The sequence below is a fragment of the Xenopus tropicalis genome, chromosome 2 (assembly GCF_000004195.4).
Source record: "Xenopus tropicalis strain Nigerian chromosome 2, UCB_Xtro_10.0, whole genome shotgun sequence".
Taxonomy (NCBI): Eukaryota; Metazoa; Chordata; class Amphibia; order Anura; family Pipidae; genus Xenopus; species Xenopus tropicalis.
Window position 1 is genome coordinate 26719900 of NC_030678.2, and position 26206 is coordinate 26746105.

Genomic DNA, 26206 nt, shown 5'->3' on the forward strand with positions numbered 1-26206 from the left:
TTTATTTATACTAGATAATTTAGGTAAAAATTTCTACTTAATTTATTTTGTTTTCATTTTTGCTATCACTTCCAATTTAGTGATGTCAGGCTTTGCTTTTAATATGCAGGCAGCGCTCTATTCAAGGGACTCCAAAACGGAACACAGAGGCCTGAGCCAGTTTGTAAACAGCAGAATGCAGAGTGCAAAATGCAATAAAATGACCCGTTGCAGCCTATTTTGCACTGTGTTATGCTGTGTAAATGACCCCTAATATAAAAATGTGGCTCCCCCTTTTATTCGCAAGCAACACGCTATTCAGTTGGCTAGCTGAAAAGTTGCATGGAGGCCTGCAGCAGTTTGTAAACAGCAGAATTTTATTATATTTTCTGATACAGTTATGGGACCGGTTATCCAAAAATTATGGGAAAGCCATCCCCCATAGACTCCAAACTTAGAAAAGATTCAGTCTTATTTAGCCCCAGATACAACAATATTAGAATAATCAAATGAGAGGGAAAGTTAAAATCACAGGGGGTGCCAAATGTTAGGGAATAATTAGGTACCCCCCAGTTATTATAGTTACATAGGGTTGAAAAAGACCAAAGTCCATCAAGTTCAACCCAAGTGAACCCCGCACACACACCTATACTGACCTATCTAATCTATAATATGGGGTACTTCTGTATGAGCACCACAGAGCAATCCTCTTATTTTGCTTCATAACATTTGGCCCCCCAAAGTGATAATAACTTTCCTTCTCCTTTAAATTCATAAATGCTTGGGTCCAGCCCAAGCTGCTGCATATGATGCTGCCCGACCACTTTGAATCCCATCCTTTTATATAAAGGGGGTGTTAACCTTTGAGTAAATTTTTAGTATGATGTAAAGATTAATATTCTGAGACTGTTTGCAATTGGACTTCATTTTTTGTGGTTTTCTAATTATTTCACTTTTTGTTCAGCAACTCATTTTGGAATTTCAGCATTTATCTGGTTGCTAGGATTTAAAATTACCTTAGAAACCAGGTATTTGTTTGAAGAGGAGACTGATATATTTATAAGACAGGACCTGAATAGAAAAGTAAGTAAAGAAAAAGGAACAATAACAAAAATATAAAATATAAAAATATTTTTGGCTGCTGGGGTCAGTGATCCCCATTTGAAAGTTGGAAAGGATGAGAAGAAGGCGGCACATAACTCAAAAACTATAAAAAAAAAAAAAATAGAGAATGAATAACCTGAAAGTTGCTTAGAATTGGCCATTCTATGACATACTAAAAGTTAGTTTAAAAATGAACCACCCGTTTAATATATAGGTGCTATTAGCCTATACGTATTGGTAGTGGCATAATGTACATACATATACACTGGCCTAACAGTATGATAGTGTTCAGAGTCGGACTGGGGGGTGAAAGGCCCACTGGGGCTCCTGCCAGCCACGTCCCATAACCCCCCCACAGGGGCCCCCCTAACCAAAATCCTCCCCAGAGCATAAATTTAAAATGTCAGGGGAGCCGCCGGAGCCCACCAGGATTTTTCCCAGTGTCCCGGAGGCCCAGTCTGACCCTGATAGTGTTATGAGAAAAAGAAAGGTTCCTAGGGGAATAAGTAGGGACAGACAAAGAAGCACGCATATATACAGTAGATTTACAAGATATACAGGTGCTATAGGGCTAAGGGCACAAAACCAGTGCAAAGTGCAAAAAGGCCGAATATCGGTCGGGCAGGCCCATCAGGGTTACCCATACACTGGTAGATAAATCAGTCTGAATGACCTGAATCAGCAGCTGAAATCTGCGCATCTATGGCCACCTTAAGGAATGAATGCCATTTAAAGAGAAAGTACGATGGAGAGCTCTGTCTTCCGCAGCTTACAGTCTAATTACAGTCTTATTGTTAAGACCTTAAATAATAGCCCAATTAGCAGCAAACTCAGAATTACCTTCGGCTGAGGCCAGTCTGTGCCTCTGTTTTACCCTGTGTTATGCCAGTTACAGGAGAAGAGATGCAATGTAATTAGGATAATCCAGATTAAAGCACCGCCAATCACTGCACTCAGCAGGCAGCACATCGTCCTGATGAAAACTGTGGCACTGCTGTCAATCCAAATGCTGACTAAAACTTTAGCAGGCACCACAAGCATATAAATAGTTTACCATACCACAATATACCATATGGGTTCATTGTATAAAATTGTTGTTATATGTGAATTTGCACAAATGAATACATTTATGTCAATTAAAAGCCATAGGACAGCTGGTAAGAACAAGACACCTCAGCACCCTGCCTTCCATAACTTGCACATCTGAATTACAGGCAAGATAGGGGGTGGGAAGTGGGGTCACCTATATATCCCCAGCCCACCACTGCAGCGCTGTGTTCACTGGGGGGGGAATAGACCTGCATCTGCACCCTGCCCCGCACTTTGTAAATGAACACAAGTATGTTGATTGGTTTGAGAATGTTTTTTCCTGTTGGTCAATAGGCAGAGAAAGTCACAACATTACCAGGAACTTTTATCAATATTCACATCCGTCACATTGGGCCTAAGACCTATAGAAATACAGACCTATATAAAATGAAATATAGGTATGAGGCCTGTTATCCAGAATGCCTGGGACCTGGGGTTTTCTGGATAAGGTTATATTTTCATGATTTGTATCGCCATACTTTAAGGTCCAAAGACACACTGAGCTACTAGTAGCAGCTAATTTTGAACGGCTACTAAATACCAGAAAATATTCTGCCATAGACAATACTGAGAATTACCTCTACTAAAACACACGTAGAGACAGTTATCAGTATTGTCTATTTTAGTAGCCACAAAAAGTAGCTACTAGTAGCTCCGCGTGTCTTCACCAAGTCTGCTAAAAATTATTTAAACATTAAATAAACCCAACAGGGTGGTTTTGCCTCCAATATGGATTCATGCAGCTTAGTTCCCTTTGAGTACAAGGTACTGTTTTATTATTACAGAAAAAAGGGAATAATTTCTCAAAACTGGGATTATTTGCTTAAAATGGACTCTGGGGGAGATGTCCTTGTTGTAATTCAGAGATTTCTGTATAATGGGTCTCCGGATAAGGAATCCCATATCTGTATATAATTGATGAGCACAAGACTTGGCTTAGCCAATACAAAGTACAGATGTAAGAAGCCTACAAGAGATAGAGTCTTTCTATGCCTAAAACCACCTGAAGAATGCCACTAAAACACCCCAGTACAGTTGTTCTATTAAAATGTATATTTGCCGGGTCTATTAATTTATTTTCTTAGTTTTTTGCATTCTGAGATCTTAGCTGCAGATCTCGGGTACAAGTTGCCATTGCAAAGAACAGGGCCCCCTTGTCTGAAACACAGGGCTTTGTGCCTTTCTCCAGCAAATCCCATGGGGCAAAGTGGTCAAATATGAAACATCTTCATTGAAATTATACACTGTAGCTACATACACTGCAGCTCTCAGAGCTTTCTAAATGGGTTTATGGATAACAGATCCCATACCTGCATATTAATAAGTACACATATTAACATATTTACTGTTTTCATAATGTACTGTAAAATAACTAGGATATAATTAATCCTTATTAGATGCAAAACAATCCTGGGTTTAATGGGTTTAATTATTGTTTAAATAATTTTTCAGAAGACTTAAGCCATAGGGATCCAAATTAAGAAAAGATCCCTTATCTGGAAAACCCCCGGTCCAGAGCATTCTGGATAACAGGTCCCATACCTGTAGTAATAAAACAGTACCTTGTACTTGATCCCAACTAGGATATAATTAATCCTTATTAGATGCAAAACAATCCTATTGGGTTTAATTAATGGTTTAATGCTTTAGTGATACTGACACTAAAAAACTCTTCAAAATAATAATGAACATTAAAAGTTCCCTATAGGTCATGCTGATTATTTTGCCCCGATAGGGATGCTTTTGTAGATAATTATTACATGAAACTAAACCTGACTTTTACCAACGTGACTGTCCCTTCTCAACCTGTGAGAGCTTCTAATGCTAACGTACTACTGCTGCACAAATATGGCAGCCCCCTCATAGAGGAACATGGGGGATCAGATAGGGAATGTTAAAACATCAGGCAAATATTTCTATGGCAAACTTATAGAGCTCATGCAAAGACAATATTATAATAGATATAAAAAATCTCAATTTCTGATGTCAGTATCTTTTCATGGTTTGGAGATCCATGTTACCGAAAGGTCCCGGAGCATTCTGGATAACAGGTCCTATATCTATACATTGTGCTCTACAGTATCATTCAACCTCTATATTATTTCATCCGGTTGCCCAAGCTAGTATTCCTGTTATTGTAAATTCCCAGCACTTTGCATTCTTACTCTGCCCTGAGTTCTGCCCTCATTACTGCCCACTCTGGCTCTATAGTGGCTCCCATATCTTTACAAAGTTCCTTTATTTCATACTCCGAGATGAAACCATTTAAGACACTGCATGGAACAGTCACTTACCAGCGTAAAACAGAAAAGGTTCATCTTGAAATATCGCCGTTCCTCTCCAAAAGTTCTATTCAGCGGTATTCCCAATGGCAAAATGCTGATCTGTTGTGTCTTCCCAGCTGTTTGTGTATTTCCTTCTAGAGATTACAGCCAGATAAAATCCCCTCAGTAATCCATGGGATTCAGAGCCCATTATTAAATGAGACGAGCTTCCCGAGTGCAAAGCATTTCCTGCATGAAAGGAACAATATTGTCTTTGGGATAAATTAGAATTGTGAAACATATTTGAGAGGTGAAAGCAAAACAGGGGCTGCAAATATAAACAGTGGTCCCATGTGTTATAAATGCTTGGAAACTTGTTATTGGGACATAAACCCAAGGATAGCTCTTAAAGAATACAGAGTACCTGTACCTGTATATTATTCCAGATTTATTACATTATTTGCTTTAGAAATTAACTTTAAAATGTAGCCCTGGCAGTGATACAGTAGGCTGCATGCTGGGAACAAATGACTGACAGATAATACAAAAGGTTCCTTCCCGCTAATTGGATATTCCAGAATGAATAGTTATTCTAGAAGGTACACTCCTCTATAACCATTATTGCCTGCTAAGCAATGGGACCACCTGGAATTAGGACATTTACACTCATTCCATATTTTTTTTCCAATTTTAAAAATCAGCAGAGCCAACATATATAATTTGATCCATCCTATTTTAGAGCAATTTGGGTTATTGACATAATCAAAAAACATCCTTTCTGAGGCAGAATAGGGCTAGTATGCCATTTTTTTTGGAAAAGTAGAAGACCTGACATTAATATTAATTTTTTTTTCTAATTCTTGGTTCAGACATCATGTTTTGTTCTCCCAACCATCTAAAGCAGATATCTCTCTGATAATACTCACCGCGGCTTTCAAATCTGAAATGTGCTTTTGGCATTAGAGCCTGTGTGAGTATTTAATTCCATAAGCCTTCACTCTAGAGACCGTGTACAGCAAATTCAAGCACAGAATCAGAGCAGCCTGGTTTTAACCCAGATGGAAACTCCACGCAGATATTATTTCTGTTTACTCAGTACAATGGTGACCTTGCTAAGGACAATGTCAGGGAAGGCAAGATGTATTTAATTGCTTCACAGCTGGAGATTCCCTTGGGGGCCTTGGCATAGTGATAAGGCATGAGTATGCCCAGGGGATCCTCGTTAAAGCTGTACAAATTTAGCTTTAAGGACTACGGATTTTATCTTTTGATCCCATAGTAAGAATGAGCTGATTTACTGGAAACCCATTTTTATTCTCTTTTCAATCCAGCTATATAAACAAGCATGGGTCAAGGTAACACACTGGATCTCTCCTCATCTGGAGTCATCAGATGATCCATTTCTGCACATTTTTAGGTGAGAGTCACAGTAAGAATCACATGAGAATTGCACATAGGAATTACAGAGCAATGCATGAATGGAGCCAATTTTTGCTTCACTTTTATTGAGGAGCCAAATTCAGTAGGCAAATACCTCTGTTGGTGCCACTGACCTTCTTTAGAATAATCTCTAACCCCAGTTGGGGTCTTAGCTGCCCATCTTACCTATGGTCCTAGCTATAGCTGACAAGGCCTTGGATATATCTAGGAAAGAGATCCCCTTTGACTTACTATTAACATATATAGGCTTTATGGCAGGGGCCGGGAACCTTTTTGGCTGAGAGAGCCATAAACACCACATATTTTAAAATGTAGTTCCATGAGAGCCATACAATATGTTTGCCTGCGGATGCTGCGGGGCAAGGTAGGGGGGGTCCCAAGGATGCCGGATGCGATGCAGAGGAGGGCGTGACCTGCGCTCGGCGGATAGAAGACGTGTTCTAAGGCTTAGAACACATCTTCTATCCACCGAGCACAAAGGCTCAACCCGCAGGTCGACCCACACATCACTAGTTCTTAAGCAAAATGTGTCCTTTATTATGGCTGTAGACAGATGGGGGAGTGGAAACACTCACAGGGGAAAACTGCAGACAGCATGTCCCAAGTGGCACCTCTTTATCTATGGAAAAGCACTTGAACTTCTGGGATGTCCTTTGCTAGGAGGTAGACTGACACTAACCAGTCTTCTTTCACAGTGTCCCTGCAGCCCCAACTTCATTAAATATTGGGTTTCCTTATGGCCTCACTTGATACTGGGGCCTTTAGCTTCCAGGCACATCCACCTCTGGTCACAGTTGGAGTCTTAAGAGAAACAGCCATGTGCTCCTTCATCTTGGTCACATTATCCCTTGGTCAGTAAGTGAAACATCCCTCCCAAAGGGCATAGGTAACAGAACCTGGACTTCTTTAGTAGGGGAAGTCTTTAGTTTTACTAGATGATATTGTTAGTTTGAGGAGGTACATTTATGAGTCAATGTAAAATTCCCAGCTGCCAAATATGCTGCTGTTCTCCTTTGGGAGATGTCCCTCCTTTAAATGAAACATCGAATATAACGTCTTTCTTCCTCAGCAAATGTGGCCTTTCAAGGGTTGAATTTCTTCTCAGAAACTCAGATTATTTATAGAGCTGTATAAAGATTTCATATCATATAGGTCTGGGCATCCTCCCTAAACATCTGTATAAATCCATAAAAGCTTAATATCTATCTGTGCCTTTAACTTCCCGTCCTAATTGTTAAAAATATTACATTGCTTTAGTATGATAATTTCCCCAAACCAGCTGTTTCCTCGAGAGAACACACTATGATGTTTATTAATGCACTGTACTTGTGCCACTAAACTGTAGTTCCTTTGTTCTATCCCTTAACCTCATTCCCAAATACCAACTATTCCACAGACATTGCTTTCTGTTACGCCAGTCAGTGATATGGACTCTCTTCTGAGCATTTGAAATCAACTGGAAGTGACATCAATGCACAGAGACAGATAAATATAGAGCTCTCTGAATGGCATCAGTGGGATTTGTAGCTCTCCATGTGAATAACAGTGCTCTTATGATCTCGCTGGTAATTAAATCATTCCTCTGATTTACAGGAAATGGGGAAGCATCCTAAATCTTCTCAAGATTAAGGGATAATCACCAAGATCTTCATAATCATTTCCTTGGTTGGGATGTATCTGTTAATTTGCAAAGTTTTAGACTCCTATAGATGTCAGTGTAAAAAAATAATTTAAATTTTTTAATTTAAAAGTTCTTTTCATGAACATGTAGCAAATGTTTAGAAAGCAAAGGTTTCAAGAGATCTGGTATATGGGGTTCCCTTCCCCTACATGATCCCTGTAGATCAGGGGTCCCCAAACTGGGGGAGTCTGGAGCAGTAGCAGTGGGTGCCCAGCCTGAAGGTTAGTTTGGGAGAGATTGGATAAAAACTGATTATTTGGCCTCTTAGATAAACTATAAATCCCAACTTGAATATCAAATAGGGAGAGATTTTGGGCAAACACGTATTTGCTGTTCTAGATCTAGGAACCGTGGCTGAATGGTTTCCCATATCTGTAACATTGTTATAAGGTAAGGGGGGCTTAAAAAGGAAATTTTCTAGCAACCACCATTGTAGATCCGGACCATATCAGGGTGCATAGCCAAAATTACATATTTTAGCACTGATTCTGAGCCTTTTTTGCTGTTAGCATGCCATAAAACTCTATGAATAAAGTGCTTATATATTATTCTGCTGAGGTCAGTGTAGCTGTTTGGCTGATAGGCACGGAGCAGAGCGCAGGACACTAAGGTGCCAGGCAGCCTTAGAATTCTGGGAAAAATTTGACAAAAAACATGGAGGACTGCAATAGTTGTTTGCACTTAAGAGTTTGCCCTTGTTAGTATCTAAGAACCAGAAAGTTGCTCCTGCTGCATTCTACTGGATTAAAGGAACAGTAACATCAAAAAATGAAAGTGTATAAAAGTAATTACAATATAATGTACTGTTGCCCTGCATTGCTACAACTGGTGTGTTTGCCTCAGAAAGACTACTATAGTTTATATAAGTAAGCTGCTGTGTAGCCATGGGGGCAGCCATTCAAAGGAGAAAAGGCACAGGTTACTTAGCAGATAACAGATAAACCCCCATTATATGGGGCTACTAGTTATCTGCTATGTAACCTGTGCCTTTTCTCCTTTTTTCCAGCTTGAATGGCTGCCCCCATGGCTACACAGCAGCTTATTTATATAGTAGCTGTTCTGTAGCAAAAACACCAGTTTTCTGCAGAGCAACAGCACATAATATTTTAATTACTTTAAAACACTTTCATTTTTTGATGTTACTGTTCCTTTAAGAGAGTCGGGGCTTCAATCAGTCATGACTCTGAAATGGCAAATGTATGCCATCGGGTAGGAATTAAATATTTCATGGAGTGTGGTCTCTGCTCTATTACTTTGATTTACGCCAATGTATTGCTGGTTTGTATGTCATGTGTTTTTGTAATCTTTTTTTATTGCTTTTAATTCAAAACAAAAATAAAAACAAACAATACAAATACAGAAAAATGGGTAAGGAAAATAGAGTGCCATGCCATACATACATCCCTGTGTTTAATCACATATAAGAATTATACAGTACATGCATTATACAGTATTGATAACAATAATCTTAGAAGCTGATATTCCCAGGCTTTAAGAAGTAGTGGGGGGGGGGGGGGCTTCCAAGAGCCATTTAAGGGCATTATGTTTATGAGCAAGCAATAAAGATTCCTTGAGATAAGTTATAATACCCTAAATACATACTTAAGTAAAGGGCTTGTACCTGAATTACAGTGGCCACAATAAGCAATCTACAAACTTCAGTCCAGAAGGGTATAATTGTTGGGCAGCTCAACATGAGGTGGAAAAAAGATCTGCCCCGGACGATTTAGCTGCCTATTAAGGTGGCTTGGCTGCATCTTGTGGTAAATGAAATCAAAAAGCAAATAAACGAAAAGTAAAGAAAGTGTAATTAAAATAAATATAATAACTAAATGACTAAAGTACAACCAAACTAAAGCCCACCCATTAACAATAGTTCTTAAATGAATCGGACCCTGTCTTTTCGACCTGGGGCAAATTAAATCAGTTAATCAGCTCCATAAAACAGCTCACCGTAACCAGGAGGAGGTCCGGGTGCAGAAAGCCCCGAACCTGTAGCTTAGGGGAGTTGAATATCAGCAATTCCAAAATGCCTTAGCACACTAGACGACCATCAACATAAGTTAGATATGCCTAACTAATTTTAATGGATGAATAAACTTTAACCGGCATCTGAAGGTCCTCTAGTGTGCTAAGTCATTAGGGAATTGCATCTTGTGGTAAACAAATGATATTAGCAATAACCAGATTACCTTGCCTTTAGTCAAATTCTTTGCAATAGCCCTAACTATTTATCCACTGTCTATAGAGAGGAGCCAACTGATCCTCTACTCAATAACATATTCTGCACCAACAGTATTTGCACTGATTTCCAAAGGACATCACTTGGCAGGAAAAGCAGTGACACTGAGGCTGCGATAATTAAAAGGAGACACATTCAGCCCACTTTGCCAGAGAAGCCTACAGACAATCCCTAGGGAACATGGCAAGGCTGAAGCAATCCAACTGGATCTCAGTAAAAAAGTCCTGGACTTAAACTTAAGGGTTAAATGCATGGGGATTTCCAGGAACCTAATGTGAGAAATTGAACTGGTGTGCCCCTAAATTTCCTGAAAAAGGTAGTAGTCAACCAGGGTATTTTTGTATTGGGAATTCACCTATTTTGTTGATCACATCAGGGCTTAATAATAGAAAGCACCACGCAGATACAAAAGCTGCAGAGAGATGAAGCTGTGGTCCATGCAAAAGCAACAAGGAGAGGAATTACAGCTGACGGGCTTATACAAACTATTTGTAACATGAATAACTTCTGAACCATGTATTTCCCAGCAAGCATGTTTGCAAAAAGATAGGTCTTCCCTCTAAAGTTTACAAGGGTAAACATTTTTTTTTAAAGTCCTGCCAAACCGGAGTGACCAACTAAGGATAATATGTCATGGGGCCCTGTTATTAAAAATGGCACTTAGAGACATAATTAGACAGTATTAGGACTTTAGACAAGAGTAGCCTGGCTATTCTGCCAGTGTGAGTCCTTACAGAGGTTAAGTTAACCTGTAGTATGATGTATAGAGTAATATTCTGAGATAGATTGCAATTGGTCTTCGTTTTTTATTATTTGTAGTATTAATTATTTCAGTCTTTGTTCAGCAACTCTCAAGGTTGGAGCTTCGGCAGCTATCTGGTTGCTAGGGTTCAAATTACCTTACCAACCAGGGAATGAAAGACAGGAATATGAAAAGGGGTGGGTCTTAATAGAAAAATAAGTTGTAAAAAGTAACAATAACAATGAAACTGTAGCCTCCCAGAGCAATAGTTTTTTGGCTGCTGGGGGCAGTGACCCCCATTTGAAAGCTACAAGGAGTTAAAAGAAGGCAAATAATTCAAAAACTATAAAAATTAAATAGTGCAGACCAATTTTATGTGCAGACATTTTAAATAAAGTTCATATTCAGTTATAATATTCATCCTCCCTCAAAATGTGAAATTATGTAGAAAGAAAGATGTTTTGAAAGCATTTTACCTCCTAAAACTGCCATTATATGAGAGCTGCACACACAAGCTCTCCAGTCTGAAGCCAGAGCCAAATGAGACATGGGAGTGTCGCTTCAGTCTCCCACAGGAAGTGGTCACAGCACTGACTGACAGGCTTTACCCTCCTTCTGTGTCTCTAAGCCCCACCCACTCTAGGAATATTCACTGCACTTTCAGTAGGTGAGGTTGTGTCATTGCCCCAGCCACATACTGAAGAGTATAAGCTGGCATAAGGTCTGGGTAGAGCACAGTTTTCAAGCTGTTATGGACAGATTTGAACCCAAAGGTATTAAAATAAAAGCACTTCCTTCTATTTTACATTGTTTTACATGGTTTAGTGCATTGTAAAAATTTATGGTATATATCCCCTTTAAGGTGAACTAACTATGTACTCCACTCGAGACCCAGGTTTCTAGTTTTTAAGAGAGTTTACAAAAATCCTCAGTCGAAATCTGTTCTCAGTGACATGGGCATAGCAGTTATTGTTAGTTATTCATATACAGACTTATGTCTGGGAACACTTCAGAATTCCATGGCATTTTATCTTATTACTACTATTAGGCACCTAGTCTTATCTTAGGTGGGGGCTATTTCTGAGTTCAGGCACTTTCTTGTACCACATTTTAATGATTTTACAGAGGCTTGATGGGTTAGTTCAACAGATGTATGGGATCTCTTAGTTCCTTTCTTGGGATCTTATAGTCCAAGAATCCTAAGTATGGCCAAGGGATATCCCAGTAACAGAGCTGCACATATACTTTTGGCACAGTCCCTGAGGATTTACAGAGAAAATGATGTTTTGCTATCAGTGTTGCTCTAATATTATGAAGATCATTGCACATTTTATAAGATACTTGACAGCTGTTTTAGCTGCTGGGACTTGATGAGGAGCACCCTATGGGTGCACAGATTGGTGGTAAATGAGAAAGTGTGCTAGCTGGCTTGCTAGGCGACTGCATATGGCATACATTGTGCATAGTAAGCTGTATTGTCTGGCCTGTTGGGAAATTGGGATCTTTCCCTTGTGGGCCCTGACCTAAGTGGCCCCTTTGCCCTTTCTGAAACACAGAGCATTAACGCTTTACTACCTTTTCCAGGAATGAGAGAGAAAGGAAAGAGTTCATTTATAACACTGTGATACGGAAAAAGCCAAATTTATTGCCAGAGCTAACCAGCTGAATCCAGGGGGGCTGCTGGTTAGATAGGGCTGGCAGGGGAGTTACTCAGGGAGAATTTGCACAGGGTAAATAGGAGAGCAAGAGGTTATAGGTTCCCCTAAACTACCATAATATCTAGGCACAGAGATAGAGAGGTACTATGAAAGTGTCCTGTCAAGAAATATTTCCAATAACATTTAATATTATTTTAATAATTTAATTTTAATAATTGTTTTATGGTGGTGGTGGATGGTGGCGGTGGATGAAGGCAGTGTTTGCTGTAGTGGCGCATCATCATTCATATATAAATATTGAGCCAGCATTCTACAATAATATTATAAAAATGGAGGTGTTACAATAGATTATAAGCAAGGGTTAGGAAATAGTAGGAAGAGCTTACATTCTAAGGGGATAAAGTAATCATACTTTTGCACAAGTCAATATTAAAAGTAATGCTAAAAACATTTTGTCTCCCAGCTGGGATCCTGCAGCCCATAACTACACATACAGCAGATACAGTGATTTAATGTGCTAATATGAGGCATATGGCTTACCATCAGTTAATAAATCATTAACACTTTCTGCAGCAGCTTTTAGACAGGTAAAAACCATTCATTTATAGAGCTTTCCTTTCCAGTTCCTAAACTTTTCAGAACCAAGACAAATTATTTTGTTTATCACTTATTAATAAAGCTGAAACCAATGGCTCCCCAGGCTGCGCAGGAGATTCCGAGTGCAACTACAGAGAGGCATCTATTGCTTATATGAAGCTTAACCCTCCAGTGCTGGGGCTAAGATACAAGGCCACCGAAAGCCCAGTGGGACTTTCTAAATAGAGGTTACATAGAATCCATGTTGCTTAGTTATAAATAAAAGATATAAATTGTAGGAACTGTTCATTTGAACAGAAAAACTCTGTATTAATTAATATGGATTTATCAGCTGAAATACAGTTACTGCACATGTTCTGGTTTGTCCATTCGCGTTATTTATAGTCATTAAAACACGATAAATATCAATTTGTTATAAAAGTGTTACTATATTATTATTACATGTATGAGATCTCTTATCTGTAAACAGATAAGGGTTTATTCAGAAAGCTCTAAATTACAGGAAGGCCGTCTCCCATAGACTCCATTATAAGCAAGAACAGTCCAGTCCACATGATGGACTGGATCCCTTATCCAGAAAATCACATTCCCAAGCATTCCAGATAATAGATTGTATACCTTTATTGTTATTAATAATATTTATTTATAAAGCACCAACATATTCAGCAGTGCTGTGTGGGTGTATCTGTACATACAATGGGTATGTAAATGGTGTAAATGCAGACATGGTGCAAAAATGGTTACAGCACTTTGAAGAATTGCTCCAGGTCTTGACAGTATAATGCAGATGCATAGGCTCGTGTTTGTTCCATAAATACAGTGCTACCTGCATTTAGTAGCATTGTGTTCAAATGGGGCAGGGAACGCATGATGCCCCTCCTTTGTGCCTACCTGTTCCCTTCCTTGCCTATGGTGGGCAGTAAGGACAAGGCTGCTCCCTGTAAGGAGTGCCAGATTTCCATCCAACACTAGGTACAAAGTGCAGCCAGACTCTGTGCAAGTGCTTTTAAATGACCCCTAATGTGTAGGCACATGTCTTGCATTTTAACTACAAAAAAAAGGTTAGGTTATAGCTAACTATGTATGTTGTTTTAATATCCCTTAGGGCTGTGACAGACAGGGAGATTAGTCGCTGCGCAACAAATCTCCCTTGTCGCAGGCAACAAATCTCCCTGAAATGCCATCCCACCAGCTAGAATGCAAATCGCCGGTGGGATGGCATATGCAGCACAGCGATTTGCCGAAATCGCCAATGTTGCCTTGAGAGGAAACGTCAGCGATTTCAGTGCCATATTTTAGGGAGATTAGTCGCCCGTGTCAAGGGAGATTTGTCGCGCGGCGACTAATCTTCCCGTCTGTCACAGCCCTTACACAGATAATGAATGGCAGTTTCCGCAATAAAGAATATTTTAAGGGCAAGTTCCGTATGTAGCTCTTGAGTGCCATTGCTGCTTGCTTGTTTGGAGTCTGTGGGGAGGGTGCCGATCCCTCTCTAGCATTGTGCACCGAGCGGTGAACTTCTATTGGAGAGCTGAGGGAGTGCGGGTTAAGGTTCGTTGTAAGCACTGAACAGGTGCCCGGAGGGGCAAAGACACAGAAAATATATCAGGACTAATGGCTGTTCCTTAAAAACATGTGCCAATATTTAGAGCTTTGCGCATAGCGTCAGTATAGTAAATGCGCTCTTCCTACATTACATCAATGTCAACCAAATAATGTCACACTGGTAAACTGGGTTTCCCATCCTTAGAATTAAGGATTTTTATTGTGTTCCTTGTATTATATCCACCCCCCCCCCCTCCACACACACTAAAATGCATTCAGAAAAGCTGGAAGCTGGAAGAAAGGCAGTGAGGGTTATGTCTCGGGGGGGGGGGGGGGTCTCTGATCTCCCACAGACTAATGATCTGACCCAGATAGATGTCACAGTGCTTGTTAGAAAAGGCAACCAAATCCTGATCTGAGAACACAGCTGATCAATATTTAATGGATACTCTTAGGGTAAAGAGATGGTGGGGGCAGCGAGATAAACTCCCCCATGAAGAATGAATAGATAGTAAGGAGCAAGTTATATCTTTGCTCAACCCTTGCTAATAGGTAAGTATGCAGTAAGTACACCAAATGCATTAAAGGGGTGGTTCACCTTTAAGTTCACGTTTAGTGTGACATAGAATTCCCAATGCCTAGCAACTTTTTAATTTAAGGTGCACTGTCCCTTTAACAGATTCTGTTTGCCAATAAACAGGTTCCTGGTCTGTTTTAGCTGCAGTTTTGGAGTAGTGGTCTGTCTTAAATAGTTCTGCATACAGTAACCAATGGGATGGTGTGAATGCTCCTACCCCAGGACTATACTGCACCAGGGTCATGGAGAAGGGGTTCCTGCATTTGAAGCCCACTGTGGCTAAATAATGGGGTAGCTGTGTGGATCAGGGCATGGCTTGGTGTGCAATGTAGTTGCTTTTTCCATTGGGGCCCCATTCTACTTAGTTGACAGGGCCCTAAATCTAGATGGCCTGGGCAACTGGTGGACTAATAACTGGGGTTGGGAAGGACCTGCTAACTACATAGTGTGGGGCTGCCTGATGGTGTCCCTGGCTTGGCATGCTGGGTTTCAATAGTAATAAACCAGAACTAAAAAGTACCTAGTACTTTATTTTTCTTCCTGTTATTTATATAGAGCTGTCACATCTGAACAGCGCTGTACAGAGATTATTCATCATTAACATAATTTCCTGCCCCAGAGGAACTTACAATCTAAGGTCCCTATCACACAAACACTATGGTCATTTAGTCAGAAGCCAATTAACCTGCCTGAATGTTTTCCCTGCAGGTACAAGGTTCCTAGCACCAATTCTGCTTCCTTATCTCACTGACTATTGCTGCTTCCCATTAGATCATTTTTCCTAATTGCTACACACACTCACTTATATATTACATTATGCAAAAAACAGCCATTTAACAAGTTCTTTTTTTTTAGTAGTCTGCCACCTAATGTCCAAGTCTGAGAATGACAACTGGGCTGGAATGTCTACTATTTATAATGTACTTATACAATATAAACAGAACTTTACAAACATCATACATTATTTGTATGAGTCCTTTCCCCAGTGGAGCTTACAGTCTAAGGCCCCTATCACGTAAGTTACACTTTATCAAAAAACAAGGATCCTCAGTGGCCAGTCAAAAAGGGCCAGAGTCAAAGGACAAAGCCCCCAGATTTAATGGGCAAATCAAGCATCACTATCCAAATGTATCCCAAACTCAACACAAAAATTCAAAATAAAAATCACATTTTTATTCAAAATCCATATTAAAAACATACAAACCCCACAAAGTGCTGCCTTACGCATTTCGTACCCTACCGGTACATAGGCAGTTGTGACCCCATGGGTTCCAAAGCACATTTTTAAGCACAAAGTTGCCCCACCCATCATTAAAACCATTATTGATTAAAGGGAGACACAACTCCCTACATACCAAACATTTTACAAATATATTAACAGGGTTTTATAGCTTTTAAAAGATACATTGACATATTCTGTATAATAGAAACTGGGGCCGATTCACAAAAGGTCGAAAAAAAGCATGGGATATGTTTATGTGTTATTTCCTTGCGTGATTTAAAAATCAACACAAAGTCCAGACTGCTTCAAGATGTAAGAATCATGTGAGGAGCCTGGAAATCCTGACACAATACTCACGATATTCATTTTACTGTCACACACGACTTGGATATTCAGAGAATTCTTCCGATTCCGGTTTATCATTAACTGTCCATTGGCTACACTTTAGTAAACAGCATAATCATTTTGTCAAATCCAGTCATATATTCCAATTTTTTATTCTTTAAAAAGTCTTTTTCAAAAGGGACACATTTACACTATACATTGTAATATCATTAAATACCGCTATTTAATGTTGTGGCCTTGCTTATACACTGTCAGTCAGATCATCAATTAATGTCATTGTCAGTGACTGTCAGACACAGACTGACTCTGACTAAGTACCTGAAGGGTACGAAACACGTAAGGCGGCACTTTGCGGGATGTGTATGTTTTTAATATGGATATTTGAATAAAAATGTGGATTTTTTTTCTTTTGAAATTCTGCTTCCTCTATAGCCACCGAAAGATCATACACCTGGGGGTCTGGCCTCATATAGTTACGCCACTGCCCCAAAGTTTGTTAAATCCTTTGACACTTTCTAGGTGGCAGTAAATTACTGCCTGCATGTGCAAATACTCTTGTAAAGAACGCGGAAGGTTTGGTTCTTTCAGTTTAGGAGAGCATTAGCGACCTCTCTGGCTAATGAAGGACCTGCGGGGGTGTTGGTCATGGTATGGTTCTGCCACCTCAGGCAGCAACATGGCCCAAGGCACCCTGGGTATAACTGGAAAGTGCTGTGTATTTAAGGAATATTTACTTATTATTGTTCAGCTGCTCTGGGCAAATGTAATTGTTTGCTTCTTATTTGTCTATAGCCCAGTAACATCAACAAACCTAAAGGACTAAACAATTGAAAATCAATGAGAACTCTTACTTAATTTGGTGATTGCCCTTTAATTACAAAATTGGTTGCGCCACTAATTGTGATAAACCAAGCAATTAGATGCATGCCTAATGAGTTTTACAATGAGGCGCACAATGCCAAGAAGGATTTGTACCCGTATGTACTCTGTAGATTACGACTTGCAAGGTGACCTTGCCATTGTAGGAGATGCGTTTCATCTATTTAAATCTGATGAAAATGTGCAGTTTCCCATGGCACACATCCCATCCTAAGCTTTCATACTGACCTTGAATATAAATAGGACTTACATTCCCTCCGCTTTTTGTATCGGAATGGTTAGTTTGGATGAAATGAAACACTGGAAGCTAAAAAGTGGACCAAAGTCTTACATGTGACTGTTAAAGGCTAATATGTACCTGAAATTCATTTATATTCTCCACCACAATGTATCAGAGATAGGATGGGTCCTAATTAACCCGGAGAAAAACTACAAATAAATGATAGATCTACATCTTTTGGCCATTAAAAAGTGGAAATTCCTCTTTTTAGTTTCAGGGCTAGTTCTCCCTTAGAAAAAATAGTATGTGGCTCGTAATGCATTATTTTATATATACTACTTACTGAACAAGCTCTGAGGTTCAGCAGCTCTGTAACATTAATAATCCTGGGCTTCAAAGTGGTCCACTTCCCACTCTTAATCTAGTAAGGTCACCTGTTGAGTCAGTGGCACTGCACATGCTCAGTGTGCTCCAGGCTGCTGTCGGGAGAATATGTCTAGGGATCCAATGGAATCATTAGAACAGTTTTGGGGCCATTAATTTACCTGCAGTCAGTTGTGAGAAAATCCCATTCACTTGCATAAACATGCACTCCTTGCTCTTTTGCATACAGTGGCGGAACTACCGGGGGTGCGGTACCCCATCAGGGCCCACTGGATGCTCACATCAGTGCTAATCCCAGAGGGCGGGGGGCCTGGCTGGATACCCTGCAACCAGGCACAGGGATGACTTGTTCCGTTACTGTTTGTATAGTTGTTCTTGGTCCCAACGCCTTCCTCTTGCCTCCCATTCTGAATCACAGGCAGTTGTGCCTTTGTACAAGGTTACAGCCAGGGTTCCCACAGTGGCCTACGTCAATATTTGCAGTGCAGTGGGGCTAAAAACACAGGGGCACACGTCACTCTCATGCTGAAATTATGCCAACCAGTACATTAGTTGCATTTAAACCACAACTGCAACTACCTCAATTTTAGGCAATCACAAGCCCACATGCTAGCTTTCAGTAAAAGAGGGGCCGCGATGGGGCTTTCTGAACAGCTATAGAGAAAGTAGACTCCATGGGCCCCTTGCTACTGCGGGATCTGTTTCCTCTATAGCCACTGGCTGATAACAAAATGGGTTAAACACCCTTTCATGTTTGCTGTATTGATGCCGAAGCCAGCCATTTTGGGCTACAGTATATAGACAGACAGACAAAAAAACATGGCAATGTGCAATGAGAACCCTATGGAGATACTAGAGGAGTGTGTCCTGTCTGTACATTGTAAATACAAAGAGCTGCATGAGAAATATTACGTTGGAAAGATAAAAAGAGACCTAATCCTTTCCATATCACTACAGACTTGGAAGGGGATCAATCCTGGGACCATATTTATAGAATATTTAAAAGTTACATTGCTCAGTAGTGCCGTACTCAGCAGGATAAGAGCAATGTGCCATTTGCTTGTTCTCTCTCCCCCCAGGCCGCCTGTGCAGGACATATAGACAGTACAACAGACAATAGGATCATTGCTGTAACCTTTAAACATGGCCCCTGGCTTGATTCTAACAAATCCAGTTTAGACTTCCCCATGGAAGAGCCTTTCTTCCCTTGATGCTAGATACTGCAATTAGCTTTGCAAATTAAAATAACCTGAAATATGTTAAGCGCATCAATTTAGGGGAAATTGCTGCCTTTTTCACTAATGATACCTTTTTGTCAAAGACACTCGGGTCTCCTGACATAATCCGGTAATCGGTAAATGGGAAGTGACTGCTCGTGACAGATCCATTTTTGCTTCTGGCAGAGAAAGTGCAGAGTATTTGTACATGATGTATCACAATGCGCGTGAATAAAAGAATATGTCATTCATTATGAGTACCGCCGGAACCTTATGCTGGATATTGCCGGCAGTATAATAGCAATACAGTTATTCAGCCTTGCCGTTCGTACTTCAGATCATATGACAGAAATAGCAATCTACAGTATGAGCAAAATCACATTATTATTTTGATTAATGGAATTCCCTCTATTGCCTTATCTTTTTTATACAGTGAATAAAATACCCCCTACTGTAACATATAAGGATATTATATGTTACAGATGAGTCTTATGACCATATAGAAGGTCATACGGGTCATGGAAGTTGACTTCTAATATCCTCATATTTTTAATCAGGGAATACGTTATTTATTATAATACACAAGTTCAGGGTCAGACTGGGCTGCCGGGACACCGGGAAAAAACCCGGTGGGCCCCATCAAGCCAGACCCAACCCTTGCCGGTTCTCCCCTGGCTGACCGTTCCTCCCCTGACACGTTAAACTTGCTCAGGGGAGGACGTTGGGTGGGGGCACCTGCGGGGGGGGGTTAGGGGGTGCGGGGGATGCAGCTGGCAAGGGCACCTGCAGGGTCCCTGGGCCCCAGTCCAACCCTGCACAAGTTTTTCAGGGGAACCATGGCAAAATGTACGGGTTCCAAAAAGGCATATATAATTACAACGAGTCCCAAATGCAGTGTAGTCCCAACTCCAAAAACACGTCAGGTTCTCTTCAGTGATAAATTCCAAGGTTAAAGAAATGTGTTGCTGGAAAACTCCAAAAGTGGAGAATTGGGTAAAAAACAAAAAGTCTATATAGTGTGGCGTTCCAATCAATATACACACCCTAGTGCCATATACTCACGCTATAACAGTGCACAAGGAATCCAAAGGATATAACTCCAAGGACCCAAACCATATTAACACTAGTGAGGATTACTCAATTGTCCCACACATTCATTAAACACAATGTGAATTGATGGTTAATAGTAGAAAGGCAGTGGCGTTACTATAGAGGAGCCAGACCCTGTAGTCGCGGGATGGCCCAGAGAATAGGGTGGCCCAGACCACAGGGTCTGCTTCTTCTATAGTTGTTCACCAGGCCCCTCCGAAGGTTTTGTGCAGCAGTAGATTCAATTGCACTCACAAAAATACCTTTAAAACTGTGCATATCATAAATAAAAAAAGTTCCCTGCAGTTGGGGCTGAAAGACTTTCGGCGTTCATTAGTACTCACCGCTTATTATCCAGATGTGTGCAAACATCTCCGTGCCTCTACGTCCTGATGTCACTGCTAACGCGTTTCGCCTGCCCGGCTTCCTCCTAGAGCGACCAGGAGGTACATTATTAATTATATTACACAAGTTTCAGTGAGTCGTGTGACAGAAATTACATCACTAAGCACCATTTATAAGGATATAATTTACAGGATATTCATGGATCTTGTGTATTATTATACCACAATTTAAATTGATGTATTACTGAGTATATATCTCCATATGGGACAGAGATTAGAGCTCACCCACTTTCTATCCATTTCTATGTGATTTTTAAAAGTTTATTCAAATAAAAAGTGAAACTAAGAAAAGCGTAATGGTAAACGCTAAATTTCACCCACTTATAAATATGCTTCTAAAAATCCCATAGGAATGAATAGAAAGTGGCTCTATATTAGATGCCACTGCATCCACTGCCCTACACCCTAAAGCAGGGGTGGGCAAACTTTTTGGCTCACGGGCCACATTTACTTACCCCCGGGCCAGGGCGGGCAGGGCCAGCATTACGCCCCCTTAGTCTGTTTAATTCCGGCCCGCCAATGACACCAAGTCTCGCGTGATGAGACTTGGCGTCGTCGGTGGGCCGGATTAAAAAGGCCAAGGGGCCGGACGTGGCCCGCGGGCCGTAGTTTGCCCACCCCTGCCCTAAAGGCTGAGTGTTTCATGGGAACCATGGCCAAAATGTATGAATTCCACAAAGACATGTTTTTACAATTTCAATGTACATTTTAATATAAAGTCCATGTAGAACAGGTATCGATTTCATATAGATATCATTGCACCACAGTGCAAAGTCTAACCATCTTGGGGAAATACTGAGCAATTCTCTTCATATTTGTAAACCATTTAAATGAATGATTTTAATCACCCAAGAGAACAAGGCCAATGTTAAAGTTAATTCATGACACCGCCAGTTAAAAGTTTTTGAGCACCGCATTTTTGGAAGAAGTTTAACCAACATTCTCTTAAATGTCAAGATATAACGAAGGAATACATATGTGTCAGCTGACCGGTTTTTGTGACTTATTTTATTCAAATGTCGATCTAATTAGAGATGGAGTACTTCTTGATGCAGCTTACACTATCAAATGGCATCAAGAAACTGGGAGAAAGAAGAAGATCAGAGGACGGGTCCATGGGGGCCACTATCTTGTGTAGCAGAAAACTGACTGCTGAGTGAGTGCAAGTTTCCTGTGCAACTGTGCAGAAAAGACTTTAGGGAGGAGGGCTGAAGGGTCACATAGCAGCTCAGACATTCAGAAGAGTAAAAAGATTAGCAGTATGGGAAAAGTAGATTCCAATATGGGAAAAGGTTGTGGACTTAATTCTAGTAGGATCATTGCACTGAATTTTTGTACATCATGGACCAGGGGAGAAAATAAAGTATCACTGTTTAAAAGCAATAGTTGAGCAAGGAGGAAGCATTATGTTTTTGGGGTGTTTTGATGGCACTAAAGTGGGGGAGCTGCATAGAGCGACTGGAATTCTAAATCAAAGGAGCTACCACAGTATCAGAGGCTTACTGGGTGTTGGGGTCTTTGTAATGCAACAGATTAATGACCCTGAGGAAGCTTCAAAGCCCTAAAAGATGAATGATATAGAGGTCAAGGCTAAACAGCCAACTAGTGCGGGTCATACGTAGGCACTGCTGCAGCAGTGTTGGAGAGATCAGACAAACGCCTTGGGGGGCATTTACTAATAGTCCTACCTTGGGTTTTTTTTTACAGTTATGTTTTTTTAAACAAAGCACAAATGTTTCACAACATATTATGGGGCTGATTCCATAAAGGTCCTTAAAAGGAGTGCTATTTATGGCATGCGTTAAAAATGTTATTGCTTCTTTTTTTTCGCGACTTAACGCACAATTCACTAAAAGCATACTTGTGTTAATTTAGATGCAATGTTAATCTTACTGGAGCGAAAACAGTCCTATTGGGTTTAATTACTGTTTAAAAAATTTTACTAGCAGACTTAAGGTAGGAGATCCGAATTACGGAGATACCCCGTATCCAGAAAACCCCAGGTCCCGAGCATTTTGGATAACGGGTCCTATATCTGTACCATTTAAACTGACGCTTGATATTAGGAATTTCATACATAAGTCTTTCTTCTTGCAGCATTGTGCACTAACTGAAGGGTAAATACTAGTCCACATTGTTCCATTTGTAAAGTTTATGGAAAGGTTATAAACATATATAGATATATGTGAACAAACACAACATTTAGTTACAATACAAAAAATGATTGTCTGTTCTCCCAGGCACCTTTTAAAACATTAATAGTAATGAATAATAACCAATCAAACAAAATCCTAAGAGACCTGTCCATATTATTGGCTTTAGGCACTGAACCGAGAGCTCTCTTTTTCCACAAAGGGCAGAAATCTTTTATCTTATCTTAAATAGAAGCTAAAAACAGAACAAGGAAATTGATTTTCATACACGCAATAAAAATTGACACAAGGCCCCGTAACCTTAAGTCATTTTGAAAAATACAGCTCCCTGCATAAAGAGTGGGCCTGCTTATAAGTGAACGGTAGCATTGCAATAGCCATGCCCCTCTCGCTGGAGATGTTATTAGCCATAATTATGGATCCAGAACCCTGTGATAAAAGTCACAGCCTGCATTTAATACTCTGAGCATTGTGTAAGTAATAAAAAGTGAAGAAAATTAAATGAAAACTATAAAATATTTAATTCCTTTTTACAAAGCTAAAATTACCCGTAGCCATTATTTAGAGATGAAGCAAGCCGGCCATTTAAAGAGAACATTAAAGAGAGCAATAAAAGGAACTGAAATGTCTCATTGTGCAGAGATAGAGCCGGGCAACTCCAAGGTAACGTCACATTAATAACTAGAACTAGCAAAATTCGAATTATGGTCTAAAAATTCCAATGTCTGATATTTATAAAGAAAACTCGAATGTAAAACTTCAGCATCTAAAAGCTTGCGAGTTTATGTAGAAGTCAGTGGGAGTTGTGCTAGCTAAAGCCAAGCCATATTTTTAATTTAAGATTTTCAAGGTTTTTGACTTTTTTTGGAGTTTGTAAACTCGCAAATTCAAGATATTAAGAAATATGCAAACCTTGAAGTTTTTTCCAATTAGAAGAAAACTCTCAAATTCACGAACTCACTGTTAAATAAGCTCACGTATATATCGCCAACTATGATAAGTCTATGGCGCTGTATATGATTTCCAATTCATTCTAAAGGCCAGTTCTTTGTGATTAAGGCTGATTTAAGGTGCCAGTGGGCACGGGGCAAAAATCTCATTGGTGGGCCCCCTATGGCTGTCCCAATACATTTGTGTTACCCTCAAACAGGTGAACTAGGATGTAATAAGGTGGGCAATAAATAGATGGTCTGTATTTACCAAAAAATTTCTGTAATGTCACTTTGCATTGTATGTGATGCCATTGTTGCATGAATTGACAAACAAGGTAATTCAGAGGAACCAAGTTGTTCATTGCTGACAAGGCAGCATTATAGCCTGATTATTACATTTCAAATTGTGTAAATAACATAAGAATATGTGCTAATTAGTTAACCCATGAATTTCCCGTTTCAAAAAGATTTAATGTGCTTTGCATCTTTCATTTGCACAATTGTTTCTTTTGATATATGGATGTTACCCCTATGCTGTTATTTATAATACCATTTGTTATTTGCAATGAGTGGAAATGCATGTTATATATACTGTACCAATATTATTAGCATTATTAGGGATCCTTTATATATGCAGTTTATGGTGGGCGCATTAAGGGACAAGTGAACAAGCAGATTAGTAGATTGTACTGTTTAAAGTGACCCTTACTCTGTAAGCTGACTCCATACTCCATTCTCCAGCCCACTGCTTCAGTGACTGACCCCATGAGATCTAATAAATAATGCTCAACCTTAAGGACGCTGAAGCTTATAGCTACACGGCTTATGGTATGAAGAACAATATCAGCAATCAGTAAGGGTCACTTCCCATACAGCCCGCAACTGGCCTTCCGTCTGTGGCTGTCACCAACACAAGGCCCAACGTGCAGCAATGGCCCGCATATTGTATCCCTCTACTACGCCGAGCCCTCCAGCTCATTCTGTGGCTCCTACTTCTTATGCGGCTTCTTGTGCGGCGGTGCCAGGCCCTTTTATAAGGTTGCGCCCGTGCGCAATGACGTCACACGTACCCAGGGGCGCAACCTTATAAAGGGGCCTGTCGCCGTCGTAGAAGGAGCCGCATAAGAAGTAGGAGGCGCAAGAAGAGCGTCTATGGGGGCCGCTGTGTATTGGAGGTACTCTCTATGGGGGCAATTGGGGGCTACTGTGTATTGGAGGTACTCTCTATGGGGGCAATTGGGGGCTACTGTGTATTGGAGGTACTCTCTATGGGGGCTACTGTGTATTGGAGGTACCTATGGGGCTACTGTGTATTGGAGGTACTCTCTATGGGGGCAATTGGGGGCTACTGTGTATTGGAGGTACTCTCTATGGGGGCAATTGGGGCTACTGTGTATTGGAGGTACTCTCTATGGGAGCAATTGGGGGCTACTGTGTATTGGAGGTACTCTCTATGGGGGCAATTGGGGGCTACTGTGTATTGGAGGTACTCTCTATGGGGGCAATTGGGGGCTACTGTGTATTGGAGGTACTCTCTATGGGGGCAATTGGGGCTACTGTGTATTGGAGGTACTCTCTATGGGAGCAATTGGGGGCTACTGTGTATTGGAGGTACTCTCTATGGGGGCAATTGGGGGCTACTGTGTATGGGGGTACTGTCTTTGGGGGCAATTGGGGGAACTGTGTATGGGGGCTACTGTCGGGCAATTGAGGGCACTGTCTATGGGGTCAATTGGGGGGCACTGTCTATGGGGGGTACTGTCTATGGGTGCAAATGGGGCACTGTGTATGGGGGCACTGTCTATGGGGGGTACTGTCTATTGGCCCATTGGGGGCACTATTTCAACTATATAAAAATGAATGTAAAAAATGGGGTGTGTTAATTAAGGGTGTGACCACAAAATGGGCGTGGTCAAAAAATTGCCGTGCTGCGTGCGCCAAATCTTTTCATTTTTCAAATGTTGGGAGGTATGCTCTACTGAGTGGTGATCTATACACTACACTGTATGTTCCACAGCCCAAAAGTACCTGCTCAGGATGTTAGTTTTAAGAAAATGTGTCATTATGCTGCACACTATCCTTCTTTGAAATCCTTCCATGAGAATTATAAAGCCACAAAATAATTATTTTCACTTTGTATCTATATCCCTTTTTATTCGATAAGAACTTCAGAAAACTCCACATTAAAACTGCAATTTGATACAAAGGGTCACCTACTGCCTGTAGGGTAATGTGCAAAGTGCAAAAAGCAGGCACAATCTGCCTTGGTTTTTGCACTTGGCGCCCTGCGCTGCAGGTAGAATTGTTGCAGGTCCCATTAGATCAGAGAGACTAGCATCCCCCCAAGGATACATTTTTGACTGTGATGTATTCAGCTCTAAGGGGCACAAAAGCATATGGAGTCTGGCTGTACATCTCTACATCTCTTGTCGGATAAAAGATC

At 40.5% G+C, this 26206-nt stretch overlaps 1 protein-coding gene across 4 annotated transcripts in view; it reads right to left on the minus strand.

Annotated features, from left to right (window-relative positions):
• samsn1 (SAM domain, SH3 domain and nuclear localization signals 1) overlaps positions 1–24798 on the minus strand; it is a 146447-nt gene extending 121649 nt beyond the window's left edge. For 2 of the 4 annotated variants that reach the window (XM_031896613.1, XM_031896610.1), the window contains exons 1-3: positions 24473–24797; positions 20619–20704; positions 4467–4685 (exon numbers count right to left, since the gene is read on the minus strand). In XM_031896613.1, coding sequence (XP_031752473.1) covers positions 4467–4490 — 24 coding nt within the window. In that variant the 5' untranslated portion in view covers positions 4491–4685; positions 20619–20704; positions 24473–24797. Of the gene's footprint in view, positions 1–4466; positions 4686–20618; positions 20705–24472 lie in introns of all 4 variants that reach the window. The other 2 variants (XM_031896611.1, XM_031896612.1) reach the window with 2 other exon arrangements.
• Positions 24799–26206: the final 1408 nt, after the last annotated feature.